The sequence below is a fragment of the Staurois parvus genome, unplaced genomic scaffold (assembly GCF_062004578.1).
Source record: "Staurois parvus isolate SC_StPar_1 unplaced genomic scaffold, SC_StPar_1.0 ptg000192l, whole genome shotgun sequence".
In the NCBI taxonomy this organism is placed as follows: Eukaryota; Metazoa; Chordata; class Amphibia; order Anura; family Ranidae; genus Staurois; species Staurois parvus.
The window spans coordinates 11,008,620-11,032,695 of record NW_028317988.1 but is presented as its reverse complement, the minus strand read 5'-3'; the positions used below and the strand labels follow the sequence as shown (position 1 = coordinate 11,032,695).

The 24,076-nt window shown below is 39.5% G+C and overlaps 1 protein-coding gene across 1 annotated transcript in view; it reads left to right on the top strand.

Annotated features, from left to right (window-relative positions):
• The window catches only part of THADA (THADA armadillo repeat containing), an 870,089-nt gene that overhangs the window by 283,950 nt on the left and 562,063 nt on the right, over positions 1-24,076 (top strand). The window contains exon 25 of the mRNA XM_089677843.1: positions 1,501-1,623. Coding sequence (XP_089533969.1) covers positions 1,501-1,623 — 123 coding nt within the window. The remainder of the gene's footprint in view (positions 1-1,500; positions 1,624-24,076) is intronic.

Genomic DNA, 24,076 nt, shown 5'->3' with positions numbered 1-24,076 from the left:
CACACAGCAGGAGGGATGGGCTTGGAACGCTGGCAGAGGACCCAAGAAGAAGAGGATCAGGTCTGCTCTGTGTGAAACTACTGCATAGAACATTTAACATGTTTGTTATTTAAAGAAAAAAAAAGCCTTTCATTTGACTTGAAGTAATCTATCATTAGAGAAACCTGGAAGTTGCAGTTTGCTGACCTCTCCCTTTTAAAATGCTGACTTCCTTTATGGCATGGTTTTAGTAACACTGGTCCGGAACAAGTATGAAGTCCGTAAAATCAGAACATTTTTGGGAAGATTTACCAAAACTGGTGCACACAGAATCTGGTGCAGCTGTGCATAGAAACCAATCAGCTTCCAGGTTTTAGTCCTTGGTCACACTGGATGCGAATTGGCATGCGATTTGCAAATCACATGCCAAGTCGCACCCTATTGTTCACAGTTAGAGCGGTCATATCGGTGCGGTTCGGACCTGGTCGAAGCCATACCGATTTCTAAAGTAGTACATGCACTACTTTTGGTGCGATTTGCATAGACATCTGTGTCAGATGTCTTGCAAATCGCACCTGAAATCTTCATGACACCCGACTTTGAAACTGTGCGACATTCACTGTAAGTTGCACGAATGCAAAGTCAGGTTTGATGTGATTGGGGTGTTATTGTCAAAACTTCATTGAATAAGCTGAAGTTACAGGATAAGCTGATTGGTTACTATTATTATTATTATACAGTATTTATAAAGCGCCAATGGTTCGCTCAGCGCTGTACATTACAAAGGGGGACAGAACATGTGACAGAACAATACCAATACAATGCAAAACATGAGGGGATCGAGGGCCCTGCTCTTTCGAGCTTACAATGTAGGAGGGAGGGGATGGTGACACAGGAGGAGATAGCTGTGGGGGATGGGGTGGTAGGAAGAGTGGAGGAGGTCGGCAAGTTAGCAGGGGGTGGGGTAGGCTTCCCTGAAGAGATGGGTTTTCAGGGTGCGCCTAAAGAAGAGGAGAGTAGGTGATAATCTGATGGGTTGGGGCAGGGAGTTCCAGAGGATGGGTGACACCCTGGAGAAGTCCTGGAGGCGGGCATGGGAGGAGGAGACCAGGGAACTAGAGAGAAGGAGGTCTTGTGAGGAGCGGAGTGTGCGTGCTGGGTGGTACTTGGATATTAGGTCGGTGATGTAGTTCGGGGCAGTATGGTGGACAGCTTTGTACGTCAGTGTTAGGATTTTGAATGAACAACTGCATCAGATTCTGTGTGCACCAGTTTTGGTAAATCTCCTGTCTCGTGACTCAGAAACCACAGGACCAATATGAAATGCTATACTACTAAAGTAGCTATATTTTTGGAGGAGAAGGTCAGCAGCGGCACCTATATATGTCTCCTAAATGTCAGTTGGATTTTATACTATTATTTGGAAAACATGTACTATTAGTGTCCCCTAAAAACTGATTTGAGAACACGGGATAACTTATTACTACTGTAACTCTGATATTGTGTTTTTTATCCTCTTAGGTCCACGCTTTAAATATTTTAAGGGCTATTTTCCGGGATACTCGTCTTGGGGAAAATGTCATTCCTTATGTAGGAGAAGGAACACAAGCTGCAATCCTTGGATTTACCTCTCCGATCTGGGCCGTAAGGAACATTTTTGTTATTTTAATATGTTTATAGGGAAAAGGAAGCAAATGCAACATGAGTAAATCTTTTTCCAAGTACCTTTTTTTATTCCACCTCTAATCCTATACCTGGCGGAATAAAGTCACTTGCAAATGATTTGTGGTAGTGGGTAGCAAATATCCCTTGGGCCTAATCAAGATCTTCTATATCCAGTGTGCGGGGTGGGAAATCCATTGTCTGCATCAGCCTATGTATGTTTTGATCATGTGAAGGCTGCTGTATTCTTATATACAAATACGATTTAGGTGTACACAGATAGGCATCCAATCTGTTGGAGTCAAGTTTCTTGATAAATATATCAGCTTGTGCTCATATTGTATATTTATTACAGGTACGTGTATAGCGCCATCAGTTTACGTAACTGTTTACACCTATATTGTACATTCACATCAGTCGCTACCCTCAAGGAGTTTACAATCTAAGGTCCTTAAGGGTGATTTCACACAGGCATTCCGTATGTCCGTTTTTGATCTGTCTGTTTACGGATGAAAAACGGACACCCATGTATTTCTATGGGCTAGCAGATGTAAACCGATGATCATCTGTTTACATCCGTTAATGTCCGCATCCGGTTTTTTTTTTTGAACAGAAGAGAACCCTATTTTTCTTACTTAAAAAAAGCGGAACGGACGAAACACGGATGTAATTGGATATAAATGGATTTACGGTCCATATTTGCATCTGTTCTTGCAATGGTAAAGGATGTAAGAAAACTGATGTACAAACCGACGAGAAACTGATGAAAAACTGATGTAAACTGATCTGTTTTTTCCTTTAAAAAAACATGACTGAACTGCAAACTCCAGGCAGGTTGTGCTGTGGTTGTGATTTGAACCAGCAACCCTGGTGCTGCCAGGTGGAAGTGCTAACCACTTCGCCACTGTGCTGCCCATTTGTATGCTTCAGCAGATGGCTAAATACAAATCTCAGATACATAGGAGGGCTGGTTTACCTGCCAAAGTGCTTGTATTTTGTGTCCATCCCGTTCTAAAATGTACTCAGCACAGCCCTTTCTGCCAGGACAAGAGACCTGATTTTTCTTTGCTGCAGTTTAGTTACATTTACAGGTCTTGTCCCTCCCCCACCCTATGATTGGACAACAAAAGGAGAAGCAGCAGACTGATGAATTCACCCCCCTGTCACTCTGCTCTCTCCTCCTATTGGCACATTCCTTCCTGTGCAGCACAACTGGATGGCCCTTTGTATTGGTTTTCCCTCCCCTAGTATGAGGTCCTCTGTATAGGGGATTGATATAGTCAAATTCCGGTACTTAAACTGCATGCATAAAAAAACCAAAACATTTAACATGTATTAATAAATACAGAGATACAATACTTTGTTTCATTAATATCTTCCTTACTTTCAGCTTCAAGGTGTTTCATGTTCAGCAGGTTTGTGATGAGTAGTTGTATTCTGTTTACTGTTTTATGCTATCAGGCTGAATAAAGTGCTTTCTGCAATGTCCTTCTATGGGATAGCTGAACAGAAAGCCTAGCATGTAGAAATATATGCTCATATGAATTGACTTTAAAATGTCTGTACTAGCTCTTAAAACTTGTGTTTTTATCTGCAGTTTTTAGTGTTATTAAACCCAATAGCAAAATTGTATTACATTTCAGCTTACTAATTCTTAGAAGTGATGGCTGAGTTCGTTTTCTTTTTTAGGCTTTCTTTCCTTTATATTCACCTGGTGAATCTGGCAAGTAAGTCTGTTGTTTTTCAACAGAATAAGCTGTTCTACTGATGTACCAGTTAGAGAGTTGAGACAAACCATTTACTACACAACAATGGCGCTTACAATGATTACGGTAGTTTTGATTTATGTATATAAAATATTTATTCCAAAAGGAAAAAAAAACCTGTTTGTTGTAGGTTCTTATAAAGGGTTAGCTGGAGTTCATCTTTAATTTGTTAGTGTATCTAAAACTGCTAGTCCATCTAACACTCCCCTCCCCCCAGGCTGACAATGGTGCTGTCCAAAGGTGCTCCTTTATCCAGAGTGGAGGTACTTTAATACAGGCCAGATCATCAGCTGAAGACCAAGGGAAAAAAAAGTTTAAAAAAGAAAACTAGTGCAGCCACCACATCTAATGATTGGTAAGCTGCAATATGTTACATTTTTGGTTTTTAGATTTAATACTCTAAAGTTCAACATCAGACACTCTTTTTTTTTTTTTTTTTTTATTCTTATTTAACTTTTTGGGTGTTTGAACATCGCAATAAATGGTTTGAACCTCCTGTCAACATTTTTTTTTCTTGTGGGAGAGATCCCCTAGTACAGGAATTGATGGGGTATTTTTCTACTATGGAACACAATGCAACACTTTTGTTCAGTAAAATGGGAAACTTCTAGAACCTTTCTCAGGTTATTACAGTGTCTCCCTGTCCTAGCGACAACCACTCAATTTTTGTCTTGCTGTCACAGGAACAGGACATTAGCTGAAATCTCCCTGACAAGGTCACCCAAAAAATTTTATTTATTTTTTCGTAAACCAATACAACACAAACAATAAATTGAGACTTCTGATCAAAGCCAGTAGATGATGAACATTCATCATGAAGTGGTTTGTTTGTTTTTGGTAGACATGTCTTTGAATTTCTCCTTTACATACATGTTTTTTTGGCCACATTTGGTTCCTTAGTAGAGATGAGCGAATCGAACCTGGCGAAGTGGAATTCGTTTCGAATTTCAGGAAAAATTCGATTCGCATCGAATCCGAATTTTAGCAAACTTCGGGTGCACGAATCGAATTTTTCCCGATCAGCCGGCAAAAGTGTCCCTGCAGAGAGCTCCGCTATTTCTGACAGTTCTGACAGTTCATTTACAGCGGTTGAAACATTGTATCTATTTGTTTCCATTTAGGATACAGATGTTTTTATTCGGAAATAAATAGATACAATGTTTCAACCGCTGTAAATGTGAAGGAACTGTCAGAGAACTGTCAGAAATAGCGGAGCTCTCTGCAGATACACTTTTTGCTGTACTGGAATACTTCTTCTTTTCATTCTTCTTCTTCTTTTCATTCTTCTTCTTCTTTTCATTCTTCTTCTTCTTTTCATTCTTCTTCTTTTCATTCTTCTTCTTCTTCTTCTTTTCATTCTTCTTTTCATTCTTCTTCTTTTCATTCTTCTTTTCATTCTTCTTCTTCTTTTCATTCTTCTTCTTCTTTTCATTCTTCTTCTTCTTCTTTTCATTCTTCTTCTTCTTCTTTTCATTCTTCTTTTCATTCTTCTTCTTCTTCTTTTCATTCTTCTTTTCATTCTTCTTCTTCTTTTCATTCTTCTTATTTTCATTCTTTTCATTCTTTTCATTCTTCTTCTTCTTCTTTTCATTCTTCTTCTTCTTCTTTTCATTCTTCTTTTCATTCTTCTCCTTCTTTTCATTCTTCTTCTTCTTCTTTTCATTCTTCTTCTTCTTTTCATTCTTCTTTTCATTCTTCTTCTTCTTCTTTTCATTCTTCTTCTTCTTCTTTTCATTCTTCTTCTTCTTCTTTTCATTCTTCTTTTCATTCTTCTCATTCTTCTTTTCATTCTTCTTTTCATTCTTCTCATTCTTCTTTTCATTCTTCTTCTTCTTTTCATTCTTCTTCTTCTTCTTCTTTACATTCTTCTTTTCATTCTTCTTTTCATTCTTCTTATTCTTCTTTTCATTCTTCTTCTTCTTCTTTTCATTCTTTTCATTCTTCTCATTCTTCTTTTCATTCTTCTTTTCATTCTTCTCATTCTTCTTTTCATTCTTCTTCTTCATTTCATTCTTCTTCTTCTTCTTCTTTACATTCTTCTTTTCATTCTTCTTTTCATTCTTCTTCTTTTCATTCTTCTTCTTCTTTTCATTCTTCTTCTTCTTTTCATTCTTCTTCTTCTTCTTCTTTTCATTCTTCTTTTCATTCTTCTTCTTCTTTTCATTCTTCTTCTTCTTCTTCTTTTCATTCTTCTTCTTCTTCTTCTTTTCATTCTTCTTCTTCTTTTCATTCTTCTTCTTCTTCTTTTCATTCTTCTTTTCCTTTTTCTTCTTCTTCTTTTCATTCTTCTTCTTCTTTTCATTCTTCTTTTCATTTCTCTTCTTCTTCTTTTCATTCTTCTTCTTCTTTTCATTCTTCTTCTTCTTCTTTTCATTCTTTTCATTCTTCTTCTTCTTTTCATTCTTCTTCTTCTTCTTTTCATTCTTCTTTTCATTCTTCTCATTCTTCTTTTCATTCTTCTTTTCATTCTTCTTCTCATTCTTCTTTTCATTCTCATTCTTCTTTTCATTCTTCTTTTCATTCTTCTTCTTCTTCTTTTCATTCTTCTTTTCATTCTTCTTCTTCTTCTTTTCATTCTTCTTCTTCTTTTCATTCTTCTTTTCATTCTTCTTCTTCTTCTTTTCATTCTTCTTCTTCTTCTTTTCATTCTTCTTCTTCTTCTTTTCATTCTTCTTCTTCTTCTTTTCATTCTTCTTCTTCTTCTTGTCATTCTTCTTTTCATTCTTCTTTTCATTCTTCTTTTCATTCTTCTTCTTCTTCTTTTCATTCTTCTTCTTCTTCTTTTCATTCTTCTTTTCATTCTTCTTATTCTTTTCATTCTTCTTCTTCTTTTCATTCTTCTTCTTCTTTTCATTCTTCTTTTCATTCTTCTTCTTCTTCTTTTCATTCTTCTTCTTCTTCTTTTCATCTTTTCATTCTTCTTCTTCTTTTCATTCTTCTCATTCTTCTTTTAATTCTTCTTTTCATTCTTCTTTTCATTCTTCTTCTTCTTTTCATTCTTCTCATTTTTCTTTTAATTCTTCTTTTCATTCTTCTTCTCATTCTTCTCATTCTTCTTTTCATTCTTCTTTTCATTCTTCTTTTCATTCTTCTTTTCATTCTTCTTCTCATTCTTCTTTTCATTCTTCTTCTCATTCTTCTTTTCATTCTCTTCTTCTTCTTTTCATTCTTCTTCTTTTCATTCTTCTTTTCATTCTTCTTCTTCGTCGTGCCCCGTGACTGCCCAAATGAGTGAAGTGTGCAGTGATTCTAAGATCGACGGCACTCATCTGCATGTCATACTGACTGACAGTATTATTTCTCTTCCCCAGCAGACTCCAAGGGCATTTAAATTAAAGGTACAGTGTTCTGCACTAATATAAAGGCTCTCTCAAGCCTAGAAACCCTTTAAATAAGTTAAATTCGCGGCGAATAAATTCGCATCGAATCGAATTTCTCCCGCAAATTCGGCGAATCGGCCGAATCGAATTTTTGAATAATTCGCTCATCTCTATTCCTTAGTAAGCATGCTGAGCCCTTACAGTAAAGGTTTCACTCATCCTTGTTGTCTTTGATAAATATGTAGCTATAAACCTAAAACAAATCAGATTTGACAAGTTATGTTGGGATGAAAATTGCACATTATCTATTGTTGCACTTCAGTGCATCACTGAGCTGTATGTTAGTCATTCATTTTACTTCTGGCAGCATTGTAGTCTATAGCACGTTGCTGCATCTGCTTCATTTGGCCTTCCTTTCCTTTAGGGGTGGTGAACCCTTCCATATACCCAGTGAAGTGACTGGCCTCAGGTGATACACAGAGATGAAACAAATCCTCTTAGATAGGTTGTGCCTGTCTATCTTTAATCTTCTCTTCTCCACATGCGTTCAAAGTGCTGAATTTGCAAAGCTTGTCTGAGAGTTCGGTAAACGGGGTGGGTAGCTAAAATTACACAGAGCTCAGTGATGGGAGCTCTAGGAGTTGATTGGAGAGAAGAAAGACACCTCCCTATACACAGCTCACAGAACAGAGCTGAGGCTGTCAATCTGCTCGAGGTCCCTCCTCTGTCACCATTTTTTTTTACTGGTGTCAGGAAAAGTTGTCAGAAGGGACTCATGCTGACCAGCAGAGAGAAATGACACTTAGTGCTCTTAATTGAGACAAGCACACATTATAGTGAGATATACTTTGTTCATATTTCATGTCTGAGGTTTACAGCCACTTTAAAGTCAAAGGAAAACTGTTGTAAGTGAAGCATGGAGGCTGCCATTGCTGGCCTTTACATTGCGGGTTGCCTGACTATCTTGCTGATCCTTTGGCTTTAGTACTTTGAGTCACTTATGCAGGACAGTTAAGCAATTAAGGACTTCTAAACACAGAACAGTGGCTTTCTAATACAAGGATCAGGGATGGAAGTGGATGGAGGAATCCTCCCCACTGTATTATTTTATTCTGACAGTAGAGACTTCTGTGCTGTCAGAATACACTAATGCCTAGTACACACGATGAGAATATTGGACAAATGGTCATCTTTTTTTTTTTTTTGCATGCTAGTCTCATATCGAATGTGAAGAGGTTACTAAAGTTATGTAATTTTGCATGCTAGTCTCATATCGAATGTGAAGAGGTTACTAAAGTTATGTAATTCTTGTAAGACAGAATAAAACTTTGAAAGTGATGTAATGTATTTTATTGTATTTGTATTGATTGTATTTTCAGACGAAACTGTACTGGTTAAGCGAAAATCATACTATCTGGTATCGCATGAGAACATTTTCCGTGCTTGTCCCTTTGAATAATTTCAAACGAAAGCTGTGTACTAACAATCAGATTAGTGTATGTTTGCATTGAAAGCAGTATTTTTCATACGATTTTCTGTGTTCTAGGCTCAATCAGTGCTGCAGTCGATTGACTGCAATGCTGATCAAAGGAAAATTTTCCAAAAAGTTGGTTTGAGAGAAATTGGTCATTAGATCAACTTCTTTGGAACAGCAACTGCCATAGATGGTTCAAAATTCAGCCGGTCCCTGCTGAATTGGCTGAATTTCGATCCATCAATGGCCAGCTTAAGGGCTACTAGGGAGCTGTGTCATGAGAGAGGGCACTATAAAGAGATTTCAACAGCCTCATTACACTGGTACTGTTACGAGGAGATTGGTAGGCATCTGTTTGATCCCAGGGGACCTTTGAGGGATGCTCCCTGTGAAATTGTGGAAAGAACTTGGAAAGTAAAGGTGCCACTCCACTGATAAAAGCCAAGGATAGGGTTTATTTGTGATTAACAAGGTTTGTAGCATGTTTTGAGGTCTACCTAAGAGCAAGTGGTCAATGAACTGGAAGCTGCTCACAGTGGTTTGTCTCTGATTACAAGTGACTAATGTATATGCCACAACCTTTGACACCACTATTTCAGCCCTGATTAATGGGGAACCCTGTAATGCCTGAAATATGGTGGCACATCTTATTGAACAAGAATAAAACCTGTTTGAGACTTTTACCAGTGGTTTTGGTGCATTTATTTTCCAGATTTTTTTATAGGATATAGAAAGTAGAACTGAATGTTTCATTTTAAGCTTAGGATTCAAGGACACTTTAAAATAACAGAAACGGTTTTGAAGGCAATAAAAGGGTTGTGCAACCATCTTTAGGGTCCTTTTATAGAATCATGTCACTTTTCATATGCGTATATTCATACTGAGGTTACTTTTATGTAAAAATAAATAAAACTCTCAGAATTTCTTTCATATGCAGATTTGTTGCTTAACATAAGACTGAAAGTTGCAATTAGGTTTGCAGCTTTTCCAGCTGCCATTTTGGTCTGTACATGTGTAGGTCACTCAAAGTGGGAAATTGTTAAAGGGAGAAGTGAATAGGTAAGTAGGTGTTATCCCATTTTGGCTACAAAAGTGAAAATGCATTTTAAGAGGGGGTTTCCAAGGAGCAGAATGTTAATGTGTTTGACTAGTTTATTTTCTTTTGTGCATCAACCGCTGAATGCATTTGTAGCAATGCCTTCCAGGGGTATTTGTGGAAGTGGTTCATATGAAATTGCAGACTCTGTATATAATGTGGTCAATGTAGTGTTACATCTAAACCCACAAAGAGACCCCTGGGAAGCGGCCCTACACAAGCCAAAGGATGGTATTTTAAGACAGGAACGTGCTCTTTTCACCTATATCTTTATGTTCATGAAACAAACGATTGCTCAAGCCTGAAAATCGTTGACTCTCAGCTTCAACGAGGTGAAATGGTGGGTGCATGGTACATTAGTGAACAAAAAATTAACAGCTCAGCGATTCTCACAGACCCCATAATAAATTCTGATGGATTTGGCAGCCTTCGCTAGATCAATATGCATCAGTGTGGCCACCCACACAGTTTTTGGAGCTGTGACCTATCACACCACATGAGACATATAACCATGATGGTCTCCCTGGCGCAAAATATCCCCGTCTCTGTGCCCCCCCCCCCTTTTTTTTTTCCCCCTCTTTTAAAATTTTTTTCTTTCCATATCTGGAATACTCTCTGCTTTTTGAACATCCCCCTTTCTGGATCAACATGCTGTTAGAGGCTATTCACCCAGTTCTAGCTATATTGTATAATCTGCCTTGCCCTTATAAGCTCTAGCTTTGTTCATCTAGGGGATATCTGGACACTGCAAACTCGAATAATGCTCTGGACCTTTCTTATTTACAGTTTATCATGATTTGGATTTACGGTAATGAACTCATTTATACGTGTAGCACCCTCTGGTGTACATAGTTGTTGAGAGTAGTTAGAGGCTTGCTAGAAGCCTGGGTTTTAGTTAGCAGGTTACTTCAGGGCAGGGCTGGAGGGCTCTACAGGTTAGTGCTCTGGTACCTCCCCTTGCTCTAGATACTTAGAGAAGTTTCTAGAAGCCAATAGGTGGTGGTGAGGAGGGTCTGATCTGCATATTTATGGACATCTGGCCAATCCCAGGCAGGAGGCCTGACAGTGTGGTAGATCAGCCCATAAATGTGGCAGATCAACCCATAAATATGGCAAAGCCTGGCCAGCAGGAGAGTCGGGTGGAAGATGGAGTGCTGAGAGGTGCTGCTGTGTAACCTGGGAGGGGGCCTCGGAGAAGGTGGGGTCTTGCTTCCATGCTGGAAGAAGGAAAAAGTGAACTGAAAGAGGGAGCTCCATTGCCCTGCAGTCCACCTGGAAAGGACAGCCTGCCAAACTTGGAGAGAAACCAGCCCACCTTAAGAGGCCTGAAGGCAGTTCTATCCAAAGCTGAAGGACAAGGACAGTGTGAGTACCTCTACACCCCCAGGACCTAGAAGGGAGAAGTCTGCTGGATTTAAGTTTTGGCAAGTCTTCAAGGGACAGTTCATAGCTTACCCAATTCCTTGTCCTGGGATCAGATACCGTAGCCATGTGTACTGGTGTTTTGTACACTTAGGGGACTTGGAGCTCCTACAAGTTGAGACTTTGCTAATTTCCATTAAAGGAGAATCAGAGCTCCTGCAAGTTGCTGTACTTTGCAAAAGAGACCGTCAGGGTTCTGGCTGGGCCACAGTCATTCATCTGCCATTGTTGTATCATTTTCTATAAAAGGAAGTCATCCTCAAATTGTTATTCTGCAATCAAACTGGGCATCCTATAACCCCTTTACCCTATTCAAGTTAAATTCCCTAACAACTAAAAAACCAAGCCCATGGACTGTTTCATGTTTCTGGATGCAAATGGAATATGCGTGTTCCTTGGCTATGCAGGAAGTAAAGGAGGACCCAAAGCTTGTGGCTCTCAAGAGGGTAACAGTACATACAGTTATAATGTAGTTTACTGCATCCATTACTATTCCAATGGAGAGACCCATTGTGCTGTATTTGAGTTTGCTGTTCTTTCATTGTATTCTGCCTGAATTCAGTTAGAAGCTGGGTAATGACACTCTTCATGATAATTGCTTATGTACTTCTCCTGTGCATACTGTATGTTATTAATTTTTTTTAAAACTTAATAAAAACAATGTGAAAGAAATTGCAGACTTTGATCAAGAGGGACTTGCTGTTAGGACATATCCTCCATATATAAGACGCTTGGTGTTCATCTTTAGGAGATCCTGATACTTTGATTTGACAGCTGAGCAAATCATCAACCTAAGTGCAAAAACGGCAGTAAAGTGTCAAAAAAAATAATAAACTTTAGGCCTCACCCACAATATGACTAAAAAAAAAACTTGTGCTTAGTTTCCTAGTTCCTAGTTTTTCCAGAATGCAGCCGAGTTCAGCAAACATTCTGACTCTGGGAGTGCTCAGGGAGCAGGGCTCAGCATGTTTGACTAGCGGTACTGCTCACCTTCGTACACTTCCAACATCTGTTGCACATAAAAAATCTTTATGCTCCCAAGACCTTAAGCCGTGAGTTATTGCTTTTCCACTGTCACGTCTTTGGACAGATTAGACCTGGTGCCATGGTACCCTCTGATCCTCTTCCCCTTCTCTCCAGAAAAATACACCGTGTGCCAAGGGGAGGCACTGACAGTCTGTACCCTGAATTAATGGGATTTTTTTTCCTTGTAATTTCTGTCAAGGGAAGAAGCAAAACTCCCACGTGTTCTTATGTTGTGGAGCTTGCTTCATAAAGAAAAAAAATAATGGCTTTATTCTAGTGCTCTAACATTTTTACCAGTTGTGTTGTTGTAATATAAAAGAACAGCCTTCGCATTGAGAAGATAAGTAATTTATTCCTTAAATCTGTAGGTGATATAGACAATTATTATGATTTGTTTTCCAGAAGTATGTACGTTTCTTAAAATTAGCACAGATTTGTGTTTTGAAATTCAGAATCGACTGTGAGCATTCATTTTTTTTTTTCATACATTTGCTGAGGCACATTAGAACATTGTAGATCTTTGTCTAGAGGTGCCCAGGCACACCCAAATAATCAGTAGGTAGGGTAATGTTAGAACTAATTTGCCAGTAAGTAGGATGTATGTATGGCTCACCTCTAACTTTCAGAGGTTACAGATTTCTTTTTTTATGTAATTAGAACTAATAAACTGATAGCTTTACCATTGAGTGCTTACATTATGCTGTCCCAGCACAGTCGTACAATAAAAACAATACAAATACTATGTGTATATTAGGAATTAAACACCTGACCCCAGGGCAGGCTTGTCCAACCTGTAGCCCAAGACTGCTATGAATGCAGCCAAACACAAAATCTTAAACCTACATAAAAATGTTGATTTTTTTTTTGGGGGGGGGGGGGTGATCTTATAGTGTATCTTTACTGGACTTTTATGTATTTTATTTTCCCAAAGAAAAATATCCCACTCTTCACAATCTTGCCTTATTCATATCAGTTTACGGCGGTACCTATATTTATGAGCAGCTATTTTCAATGATGAAGCACAGGAAGGGCAAAATTAGAGCCAGAATATCTTTTGGGCTTGGTGGAGGGCTTGGCCCCTTAGGGTCCCTTGTACCCTGCTCAACCTGTTACTATTTTATGCCCGAAAAGCTCTTATCCTACATTGGAAAAAAACTATGATGCCCTCCTTAACTTTTAGGAAGGGGCTAGTAATTAAAGTGATGCAGTTTTGTAAAGCTACATATAGGAGCAGGGGGTGTTTGAAAAAATTCAACAAAGTCTGGCAACCCTGGCTTGACAGCCCCTCTCCCGAAAGGCCCTGGCCTTCTCAAATATCTCTTTAGTCCAGGTGAGTTTTCCCCTGTTGTTGATCCATATATGCTTCTTATGTCTTATATGTCCCCTCATATTCAACTATGTACCATTGACTTTACTCTTAACCTGGACCATAGACCAGGAACATAGTCTGGTTTCACTATTTTGCTAAATCTACAGTTTTTGTCTTGAATTATCTGGGAATTTTGTGTTATACTATACAAGTACCTGTAATAAATACTTCACTGAAGCCCCCGTGGGGGTCTACAGAATCTTTTACAGTAGTGCATTCCATGAGGATGGGTTGATTGGGTGGGTGGAGGGGAGGGGATGTGTAACCTCCAGGTGCTTGTGCCTTACTATTTTAGTGGCATTGAGGCCTCGCATGTGTTTTTTGTGCTTTATGTATGTGCACCTTGGGCCCTGCGAGGCCAATGCAGATGATGAGCACCTTGAGAATTCATTGAGAATTGCTGCTACATCCATCAAACAAAATACTGATACGTTTGTTTATCAAAAACAGTGTCACATTTTGCACTAGTCTTGTCTTGCCATCTTTTACTTTTGTAATAAAAAAGACATTTTATTATTCAGATAGGTGCATTATCTATATCAGTGATTGTTAACTTGTGATCTGCCCAACTTTTTCTGGTCATCAGCTGTCCTTATTGTTAATGTATTTTATGTGTGGTCCACAATTCCTCTTCTTCCAATGTGGCTCAGGAAAGTCAAAAGATTGGACACTCATTCCCTAGGGCAGTGGTTTCCAAACTGGGGCCCAGGGGCCAGATGTGGCCCTTTGTTTGCTTTTATCCGGCCCTTGAGACATTTTTTTCCTCCCACTGTCAGCAACAGTGGGGCATAGTCCCTGCCACTGACACCAGCAATAGGGCACTATTCCTCTCACTGACACCAACGATGGGACACTATTCCTACCACTGACACCAACTATGGGATACTATTCCTCCCATTGATACCAATAACGGGGCACTATTCCTCACATTGATAATAACGATATGGCACAATTCCTCAGATTGATACCAACAATGGGACACTGTTACACTCTCAAATACCAATAATGGGGCATTGTTTACTGACACCAGGATATTTTCTTCTCCCATTTGCCACAGTCAGGCCCCCTAAAGTTTGGAGGATGGTAATCTGGCTCTTTGTTTAGAAAGTTTGGAGACCCCTGCCCTAGGGCAAGGCCACTCTGAAGTTAGTACACCGTTGCAAACCTTGCAAGGAACTCTGATAGAAATGGCTAATTATCACAAAACATGTAGAGCAGCCATTCTCAACCAGGAATTCATGGAACCCTAGGGTTCCTCCAAAGGTTGCTACGGATTCCTTGAGCAGTGGCTCGTTGAACTTGCATTTGGTGGTTCCTGTATAGTTCCAGCGCCAATGCCACTTCCCGCTACATAACATCGATGATCTTTTTGTGTTTCTCAAAGGATGCATTCTGCCCACCACTGTAAGAGGACATTCTCCCCATTAGCCATCAATGTAAGGTGCATTTTTCCCACTGACCCCTAATGAATTAATTTTTGGAGGACCTGAAAATAATTTCAAGGGTTATTCCTGGTTTCAAAGGTTTAGAAAGGATGGTGTAGAACATCTCTGATCCCTTACCTTCTTTTCTTTAGCATGTAGGAGGTCACTGTTTGTGGGTGATAGGACAACAACCATTCTTATTTATTCTCCTTATTTGCACCTCTATATTTTTCATCAGTATTGGTTGCATGATACATGTTAGTTTGGTTGTTAGTTTTTTCAGCGACAGCGGTTCATTTTTTCACATATGTTTGTGCACTATCACATTCATTTACCTTTTTATTTTTTGTTTTTTCATTGTATTCTGTGTATTAAATGTACTTTTTGTAATGTGTTTTTTGTGATTTTTGTTTTTTGCACTCGGGTATTTCCTCTATATGGTGTTCACTTGTTTGAATGCCTAAGGGAATTTTCTACACCATCTGTTGATATACACAGCCATAATGTTATGACCACTGCCAGGCTGGATGAATAACACTGATTATCTTGTTACAATGGCATCTGAAAGATGGTGGGATATGTTATGGAGCAAATAAACATGTTGTTGTGTTGAATGTAAAAAAAAAATCAGTTTGTTGTGTATGGGGCTGTGCAGCTGCAGACCGGTCAGGGTGACCATGCTGACTTGTCCACAGCCAAAAGCGCCTACAATGGGCACATGAGCATCATAAATGGACCACGGAGCAATGGAAGACAGTTGCCTTCTTGTTTTCTTTTACATCATTCTTTTTGTGTGTGTCGCTTTCCTTGGAAAGAGATGGCACCAGGATGCAGTATTGGAAGAAGGTAAGCTGGTGGAAGCATTGTGATGCTTTGGGCAATGTTCTGCTGGGAAACTTTGGGTCCTACCATTCATGTGGATGTTATTTTAACACGTACAACCTACCGAAACATTGGTGGTGACCAAGTACACCCCTTCATGCAAACGATATTTTGTGATGGCAGTGACCTCTTTCAGCAGGATAATACGATCTTCCACACTGCAAAAATGGTTTAAGAATGGTTTGAGGAATACAACTATGAGTTTTAGGTATTGACTTGAACAGAAAATTCTGTAAATCTAAATCCATCGTGCATCTGTGAGATGTGCTGGAAAAACAAGTCCAGTCCATGGAGGCCTCACGTTGCAACTTACAAGATTTAAAGGATCTGTTACTGACAGCTTGGTGCCAGATACCACAGCATACCTTTTAGATGTCTAGTGGTGTCCATTCTGTAATGGGTCAGGGCTGTTTTTGGGACAAAAGAGGGACCTATTCCATATTAGGTAGGTGGTCATAAAGTTATGGCTGATCAGTGTGATCTTTAGAATTCGGATGTGCCCCATTGCCTTATACCATTACTTCATTATCCACACATTATTTTCAGTTTTCTATTTTACAATCATGTTACATTGTTGCAGTTGATTGGAGGGGCCTGTATGTATTGCATTTGGGATCTACTTTTCAATTGTTTGCGTTCAGATAGTGTTTTGCATCATATATACATATGTTCCCAACCAGCATACTGTATGTATATATTTGGTATTTTTTGGAAATTTTGGAACTTTTGTATTTTTGTACTTTTAAAACTGGACTGTTGGTTATCAGATATTCAACAAAATATATTTTTATATATAATCTTTTTCATATGAGGGTTATTTACTAAAACTGGTGCAAAATCTGGTGCAGCTCTGCATAGAAACCAATCAAGTTCCAGGTTTTATTGTCAAAGCTTAAATGAACAAGTTGAAGTTAGAAGCTGATTGGCTACGTGCACCAGTTTTAGTAAATCTTTCCCATGGTGTCGTTGCTGTGGTTTAATACATTTTGAGAGATTTAGGTAACGTATTGTATAGTTGTATTTCTGAAACTGCGATGTGGTGGTGCAGTTCCAGTATTTATATGTGTATGGCTTTAAACCCTGCAAGATGCTATAGGTAGGCAGAGTTAGTTAATGTTGACTAAGTCAGACCCTATTTGTTTAACCAACAGAAAAGATATCCTGTGGTGCATTGTGATGCATTGGAATGACAAGGTCATGTCCATTAACTGGTCTCTTGAAGTGTGTTGGCAGCCCATTCATAATGAGTGGGCTACCTTAACACAATGTATACATTTGCAACACTGCAGACCATATAGACATCATTGGAAGCGTTTGCTTTTTGAGCTTGTTCAAACCATAGCAAAGTCCATTGCAACCATGCAGTGCACTGCTGTACCATGTACTTGTATGAAAAAGTATCCTGTTCACTTTGTATTGATTCCTTTGTGTGAAATCCCTGGTGTTCTGAGGTCCCTCTGCTTTTCTATTAAAAACTGACCACACACCGTGGTCAGTTCTCTATCTGATCCTGCTCTCCTCCAACGATCAGACTAGTCCTGACACCTCACCTGCACAGCCATTCACTGGGAAGACTAGTGTTCTGCTGTTTCCCCTCCCCAACAGCTGAGAACAGAGGAAATATGAGCGCTTATAAAAAAAAAAAGGGGGAAAAAATGTTTGCTATGGTTTTTTTTTTAATATCTATACACAAATAGTTTGCCTTTCATTTCTGCATGGGTTGTTTTTACAAGGTGAGGGTTCACATATACTTTAACTTATACATATACAGTGCATTAGGATGTACAAGGATATTCTTTGTTCATATTTCATGTCTGAAGTTTACAACCACTTTTACCTCAACTCCATATACATCCTGGGCAAAGGATTTGTGGTACCCTAGGGGGATTTAGGTATTGATTTGAAATTCTTGGTACTTGCAAAACCCCACAAGGTCAGATTCACTTTAAATACACAGGAAAATTAAAAAAAATGTAAATGTAAGCTCCAAGGAGCAGGGCCCCCCTGTCCCTCTAGTATTGAACTGTATTGTTGCTGTATTGTCTCCCGTTATATTGTAAAGCGCTGAGCAAACTGTTGGTGCTATATAAATCCAGTATCATAATAATAATGATAATGTGCCTCTTGGACTAGTTCATTAAAAAAAAAAAAAAAGAAAGAGGTCTCTATAATTCTGACAGATGTGGAAGGATTCCATATATTGAGCTTTTAGCAGTTACTTTATGAGAGTGTCATACATATAATTGGAAGGCAGAAGCAGAGACATACAGGTTGATTTACTAAAGGTAAATAGACTGTGCACTTTGCAAGTGCAGTTGCTCCAGAGCTTAGGAAATGAGGGGAGGCTTCACTTTGCAAAAAATACCCAATCATATGCCAGGAAAATAAAAAAGAACCTTATTTTTCTTGCACATAATTGGTTAAAGGAAGTCAGCAGGGCATCCCCTCATCTACTAAGCTCTGGAGCAACTGCACTTGCAAAGTGCATAGTCTATTTGCCCTTAATAAATCTACCCCCCATGCCACTCAGTACAAGCTGACTATGGCCAAATAACTAGAGGAGTCTATTGGTGACTAAGTATAATGGGCTGAGGCCCAGCATATCTAGCCACTGGCGTCCATATTTTATCAAATTCGTCAGGACATTCCCTATGTTGATGTACTTTTGTAGTCCAAGCGTATCTCCCATGGAGCCTATCCATTCCTTCCAGGTGGGCAAGCTGGCCGATTTCCAGTGGGTCTACGCTCCTGAAACAAAGCTCTGGTTATAGTTTCTTTGGTAAATTTTTGCAATTGAAGACATTGTGGTCGGTTTGAAAGGGCACCTGGAAAACAGTGTTTAGGAAATGAATGACCTCTGACCCTTATAAGTGAAGTTCTGGGCATTGCCATAAAAAGTGATCTAGGTCCTCATGGTCCCTGCGACATTCGTTACAAAGGAGGTCCTGTAGAACACCCATTTTCAATTATTTGGAAGGGGTATAGTACACTATGAGGAGAATATTATGCTTCTGATTCACATTCAGAAACTCTCCTGAACTGCTTGCAAAGCCTCGCCCCCTCCCACTGCTTCTCCTCAAAGTTGCCAACATCTTTAGCCCAAAGATTGTCTGCCTTAAGGGGGTACTAAACAAGATAGTCAATCAGCAGCATGGCATTACATTGAGAAATGTAATGTAAATGTAATGTAAATCGCTTTCTGGAGGTGGTATTTTATATCATGTTCAAAATGTGTGTGGGGGTTAACATCACCCTGGGCCTGAAAAGCATGATGTCATTGGTAGTAGTAGAAAAGCATAGATGGGGCAGGGCAGATTAAGTCTGTAGGGCCCCAAAAGGATTTTAAAGAACCATTCTCCAAAACCTAAATGTGTTACGCCATGATCCTTCCACAAACGACCAGCCTGAACCTTTATAGTTTTGGTAACATTTTTATGTTCATAATGCTCTATTTCAGTGGTTCTCAACCTGTGGGTCGTGACCCCTTTGGGGGTCGAACGACCATTTCACAGGGGTCCCCTAAGACCATCAGAAAACACATATTTCCGATGTGTAAAGAGCAGCTACTGTGTAGAAAGCAGCTGTTGTGTTGAAAGCAGCTACTCTGTTAAAAGCAGCTGTGTTGAAAGCAGCAGTATTGGAGGTAAAACACATATTTCCGATGTGTAAAGAGCAGCTACTGTGTAGAAAGCAGCTGTTGTGTTGAAAGCAGCTACTCTGTTAAAAGCAGCTGTGTTGAAAGCAGCAGTATTGGAGGTAAAACGACACTCATGAATTATAATTACTGGGTAAATAATTTTATGGTTGGGGGTCACCACAACATGAGGAACTGTATTAAAGGGTCACGGCATTAGAAAGGTTGAGAACCACTGCTCTATTTGATCTCAAACACAACAAAGTTTCTGCTCTTGTGAAAGTAAAAACAGTCATCCTGTACCCTAAAGTAAATCTTTCTATCTGATGAATGGTACGGACTTCAATCGGGAGTAAAAAGTGAGTACATTTGGGTGCCCCCACTTTATCTATCATCCTCATCTGTAGTGGGTATGCAAATATTGACTTGGAGTAGGAATGTCAATGGATTGTCTGCTACTTTCTGCTTTTTCTTCCTCACTATTGGTTCTTACACACAACGGGTGGGCTTAGCCACCCACATTCCCAGTCCACCTCAGTAATTGGGTATCAGAGTGCCTTGTGGTTTGGGGGTCCTGTGGTATTCAAATAGGAAGAAAGGTATTTTGTGCACCTGATTTTTGCTGCTTTTTATTCCTGTTGTGAATTTACATTAGTTATAACATGGAACGGTTTACTTCAAATATCATACAGACCTTTGCTGCTAGGATGTTGTCAAAGATGGAGTAGTAATGACTCTAGCAGATGTTACATTTTAATAAAACTTTCTAAAGACATATTGTTTGCTTTCATTTATGTGAAAGCTGATGTATCATAAAAAAATTTATGCAACACAGCTTATTAAAGGTCACTCAAAAATTAAAAGTGCCAGAAACGCATCTACAGAGACATACTGATCACTGCAGTTCATAAGATGCATAGCTTTTATCACTAGACCTAGTCAGCATTGTTATATTTTCTAAGAAAATGGGAATGGAAAACCTTACACCCCTGGAAACCTGCGGAATTGGCATCCTGCTGTTGTTTAAACTGCTGAATTTCAAACACGAAAAAATTTAGTGTTTCCAATATGGAAGTGTGCTTTAAAGTGAACCTGTCACATTGTTGTTATTATATAAACCAGCCTTTCCCAACCTTTTTACCCCAAAGGAAACCCTAAAATAATTTTCAGATCTCAGGAAATCCTTACTAAAATTATTTCTTCAGAGTCCATAGGAAAAGTTAAATCTATATTGGTTATCAGTAGGAATAACGCCACCCTTACAGACCGCTAAAAAGATCATTGATATCATGCTGCTGGCTTTCCCAAGTGGCTTTGGCCCTCGACCTATCTAGACATCAAATGGTAGGTCGATCAACCACCACTCAAGGAAACCTTGACCAAGCAACCTCTGGAGAAACTCTGAGAATGACTTATATAAACTGTTACTGTTGATATAAACTGTTACTGATGACTATATGTAACTGATAGGGAATTATCAAATAGTGTCTGAAGATACCTATTAAAGGAGAAGTTTGGGGTTGAAAGAAATAAACATACATACTCACCTCTATGCTGCAGTATTGGTGTGATGCTGCAGCTGTCCCACATTGGCTCTAAGACTGAGAACTGAGCAATCACATGACCACTGATTGCTCAGTTCTTGGTCTACTTGGAGTGAAGAGCATTGACTAGCAGTCACCACTTTTTGCTCTGCCCCTCTACTCGCAAACAGGTGAGGGGGCAAGTACATCTGGCTTCGGCTGTCAGCTGCTTGCTGGAAGCTGGAGCCAGGTGTCAGGCAACTGAGTGGATCCCAATAATATGGTCAGGATCCTTCCAGAGCCTGGAGCAGCTCTGTGACGTCAGCTGATAGTGGGCATTAGCAAGCTTTAAGCTGACTCTGACTCATAAGAGAGCAAAACTAAGTGCATTCCTGTTACCCACAAGAGAAGTACGGCCAAAAAGGCTTTAGCCATACTTCTATTTTAAATCCTCAAAACATTTTTTTTCAGAGTCACTGCATCTTAGATGTAGTGTCTACATACCATAGGTATGAATTTCTCCACCATGAAATTTTCCCTGCTTGGCAATTGAACAATCCAATATTAGGGAGTTTACTGGATTGTTAATAGAAATGGGGCTCAGCCCCAGCAGGGGGTTAAAAGAAACCTGGGACCTACACTGTATGGACTTTGCATCCCAGATGGGGAGATAATTATTGTTTCTTTTCAATTATTTTTATTGAATGCAACAAAAGAGAATAGTTTAGAAATGTATGTCCGTGGATCATTCACTGAAGGCATAACAATAAAAGGTTGTGAGGACATCAGTAGACAAGGCAAAAAAAATACTTAATTACATCAAATCATTTCTAGTAGCAAAAATCAAAGTATGGCAATTGGCCATTGAAAAAGTGAGTATCCAACTGCCCATCCACCATGAATGACTCACAGTAGATAATAAAATGAGCAAGAAGCTCCAGAGTGACAGGGGCAAGAAAAGAAAATTAGGAACAAGAAACAGAGAATGCTCCTTTTGAGAATCCCTCTTACCAGGCTGAATTGTTGGCCTCAATGTTTTCTGAATTGCTGAAACAGAACAAGTATTATGTTAAGAAATTATGACATTCAGCTATAGCAGTGGTCTCCAAACTATGGCCTGCCGGCTGGATGGGGCCCTTTGCTTGCCTTTTCTGGCTCTTAGGGCACCGTTCCATCCATTGACAAAAGTGATGGGGCACATTTCCTCCCAAAGGCACAAACGATGGTGTACATTTACTCCCGCTGGCACCAGTGATTGGGCACCATTCCACTCAAAGACACCAATGATGGATAACCATCACGGAACTTCTTATATCCCCACCATACACTATTCTGGGGATGAAATACTAGATATTCCTTTGTCCATCACTGAGCAACCTAGACCGAGGCAACATAAAGATAGATCACCACTTCATCACTGAACCAGGAACTGACATCTCTCCTCCATCACTGATCATCTATATAGCCTGGGAAATCACTACATCCTCCATCACTGCTACAGCATTTCTCAAACTCCCAGTACTCCCACATATCGCTTGACCACTGCTGTTCCTTGCCCCATCTCTTCTTCCATCACCATCTGTACCTTGTCCTAGGAACTTGCTCTCCATCCCGTCTCATCCCTTAATCCATCACCATTTGTATCTTGCCCCAAGAGCTAACCTTTGTCCCTGCTTACTTCTTTTATTGTTGTAGCTTGTCCCAGGAGCTTACTATCAATCTCATTTCTCCTTCCATCACTGCTGTACCTTGTCCTAATAGCTAACTATTCATCCTATCCTTCCTTCTAATACTGCTATACATTGTCCTAAGAGCTAACTCCCCATCCTACTTTCATGACTGTTGTACTTTGTCCCAGGAGCTACTTCTTCATCCTACTTTCCATCATCATCTAAACCTTGCCTCTGGAGCTCACCTCCCGTTGGCTTTATTTACTCCCACTGGCACTAGTCATCCCGCTAAAACCAATGATGGGGTATTTATCCTCCCACTGGCCACAGTAAGTAAAGTCTAAAGAGAAATAAATTGGCCCTTTGTTTAGAAAGTTGGAGACCCTGGAAAGCATGCGGTAAAGGCTTTTTTTTTGCCGTCCTCTGGATCAATTCTGGAAATAAGATTCTGTATATGAATGTTTTCTGTTTGCTCTATTTTTTTTGTTTGTTTTTTGGATGGACTTGCATCTTTTTTTCAACCCGAGTAACTATATAACTGTAAAATCGCTTAAAGTGACACTGTCATGAGAGATTTATGGAGGCTGCCAATACTCCTTTGAGAATGCTAGTTCCCTGGCTTTCATTCTTATGTTTTGACCTCAGTGATGTCGGGGTAGCTGACCCGACACAAGAATAGAGATAAGTAGTTTTGTCACTTTTCTGACACTTATCTACAGCATGCTTTTTCCACTATTGTGACTGAAACATACTGATGTCAGACACAGCCAGGTATCAGGCAAGTTCAGAAGTTGGCCTGCAAAGGCGCCCCTTATTACTTCTCTTATGACAGAGTCACGTTACATCAGACAAAGCCAGGGAAATGGCATTTTCTTTTGGAGGCCAGAATGGCCCCCTCTGTACTTCATTTGTGACAATGCCACTTTAAAGGCCTTGTGATACAATAAAAGTTTTTTTTCCTAAACCTATAAGGTTTTGTGTGACCATTTAACATACAAATATTACTTTTGGAGGAGTTCTTGTTTTAACATTTAACGTGGCAGATTTATTGGCTGGTTATACATAAGCATGTCAAGGTGATAAAGAGATATTTTACGGCATCTTTGTTAAAGGGTATTCGGGAAACTAATATGTCAGCTTGGATGAGAACCACTTGGCCAAGCTGAAGGTGACTGGCTGTCTTCTGAATTCTGTTCCAAACACTCGCCAGTTCTTTCCCCGGTCATTCCCCCCAGTGTGTCAAGGTATTAGGGAACATGATCAGATATTAAAATTAAATGCACGGTTATGATTTTGTAAAAATTCTAGTTTGCTGATTTCAGATAAAATAACTTTAGCAACGTATGCACTTAGCCCAACAAAAATGTTTGTGGTATCATTAGCCCAAGTAATAATTGGTGTTAAACCTCCATTTATGTATTGTTCTCTCTCTCCATCCCCCTCTCAGTTTGTGCACTTGCAATTGTATTACATCTGTCTTCCTATCAGAGGGTAGCTATGTTTGATTTCCATGGTCCCACAGTATGTAGGAATGTAGCCACCCTCTCTTGCTCACTCCCAAGATGCTCATTCCAAATGGGGGAAAGGGGAGGTTTGGGAGTACACAGAGGACAGTACAAGGAGGGAGGAAAGCACAGCAAGAAACAATTTCAATAAAAATAAATTACTGGGCAGTTAGGTAGTGAATGTGTATAGATAACTTTTGTAGAATAAGTATATTGTGTAGTCTCATTTTAAACACCTACATTTGCTGTTCTCCAGATTTCCTTTTGTATATGCCTCAGTGCCACTTCCCTGAACTTCCTGTGGAGGAGCTCACATGGTTCACA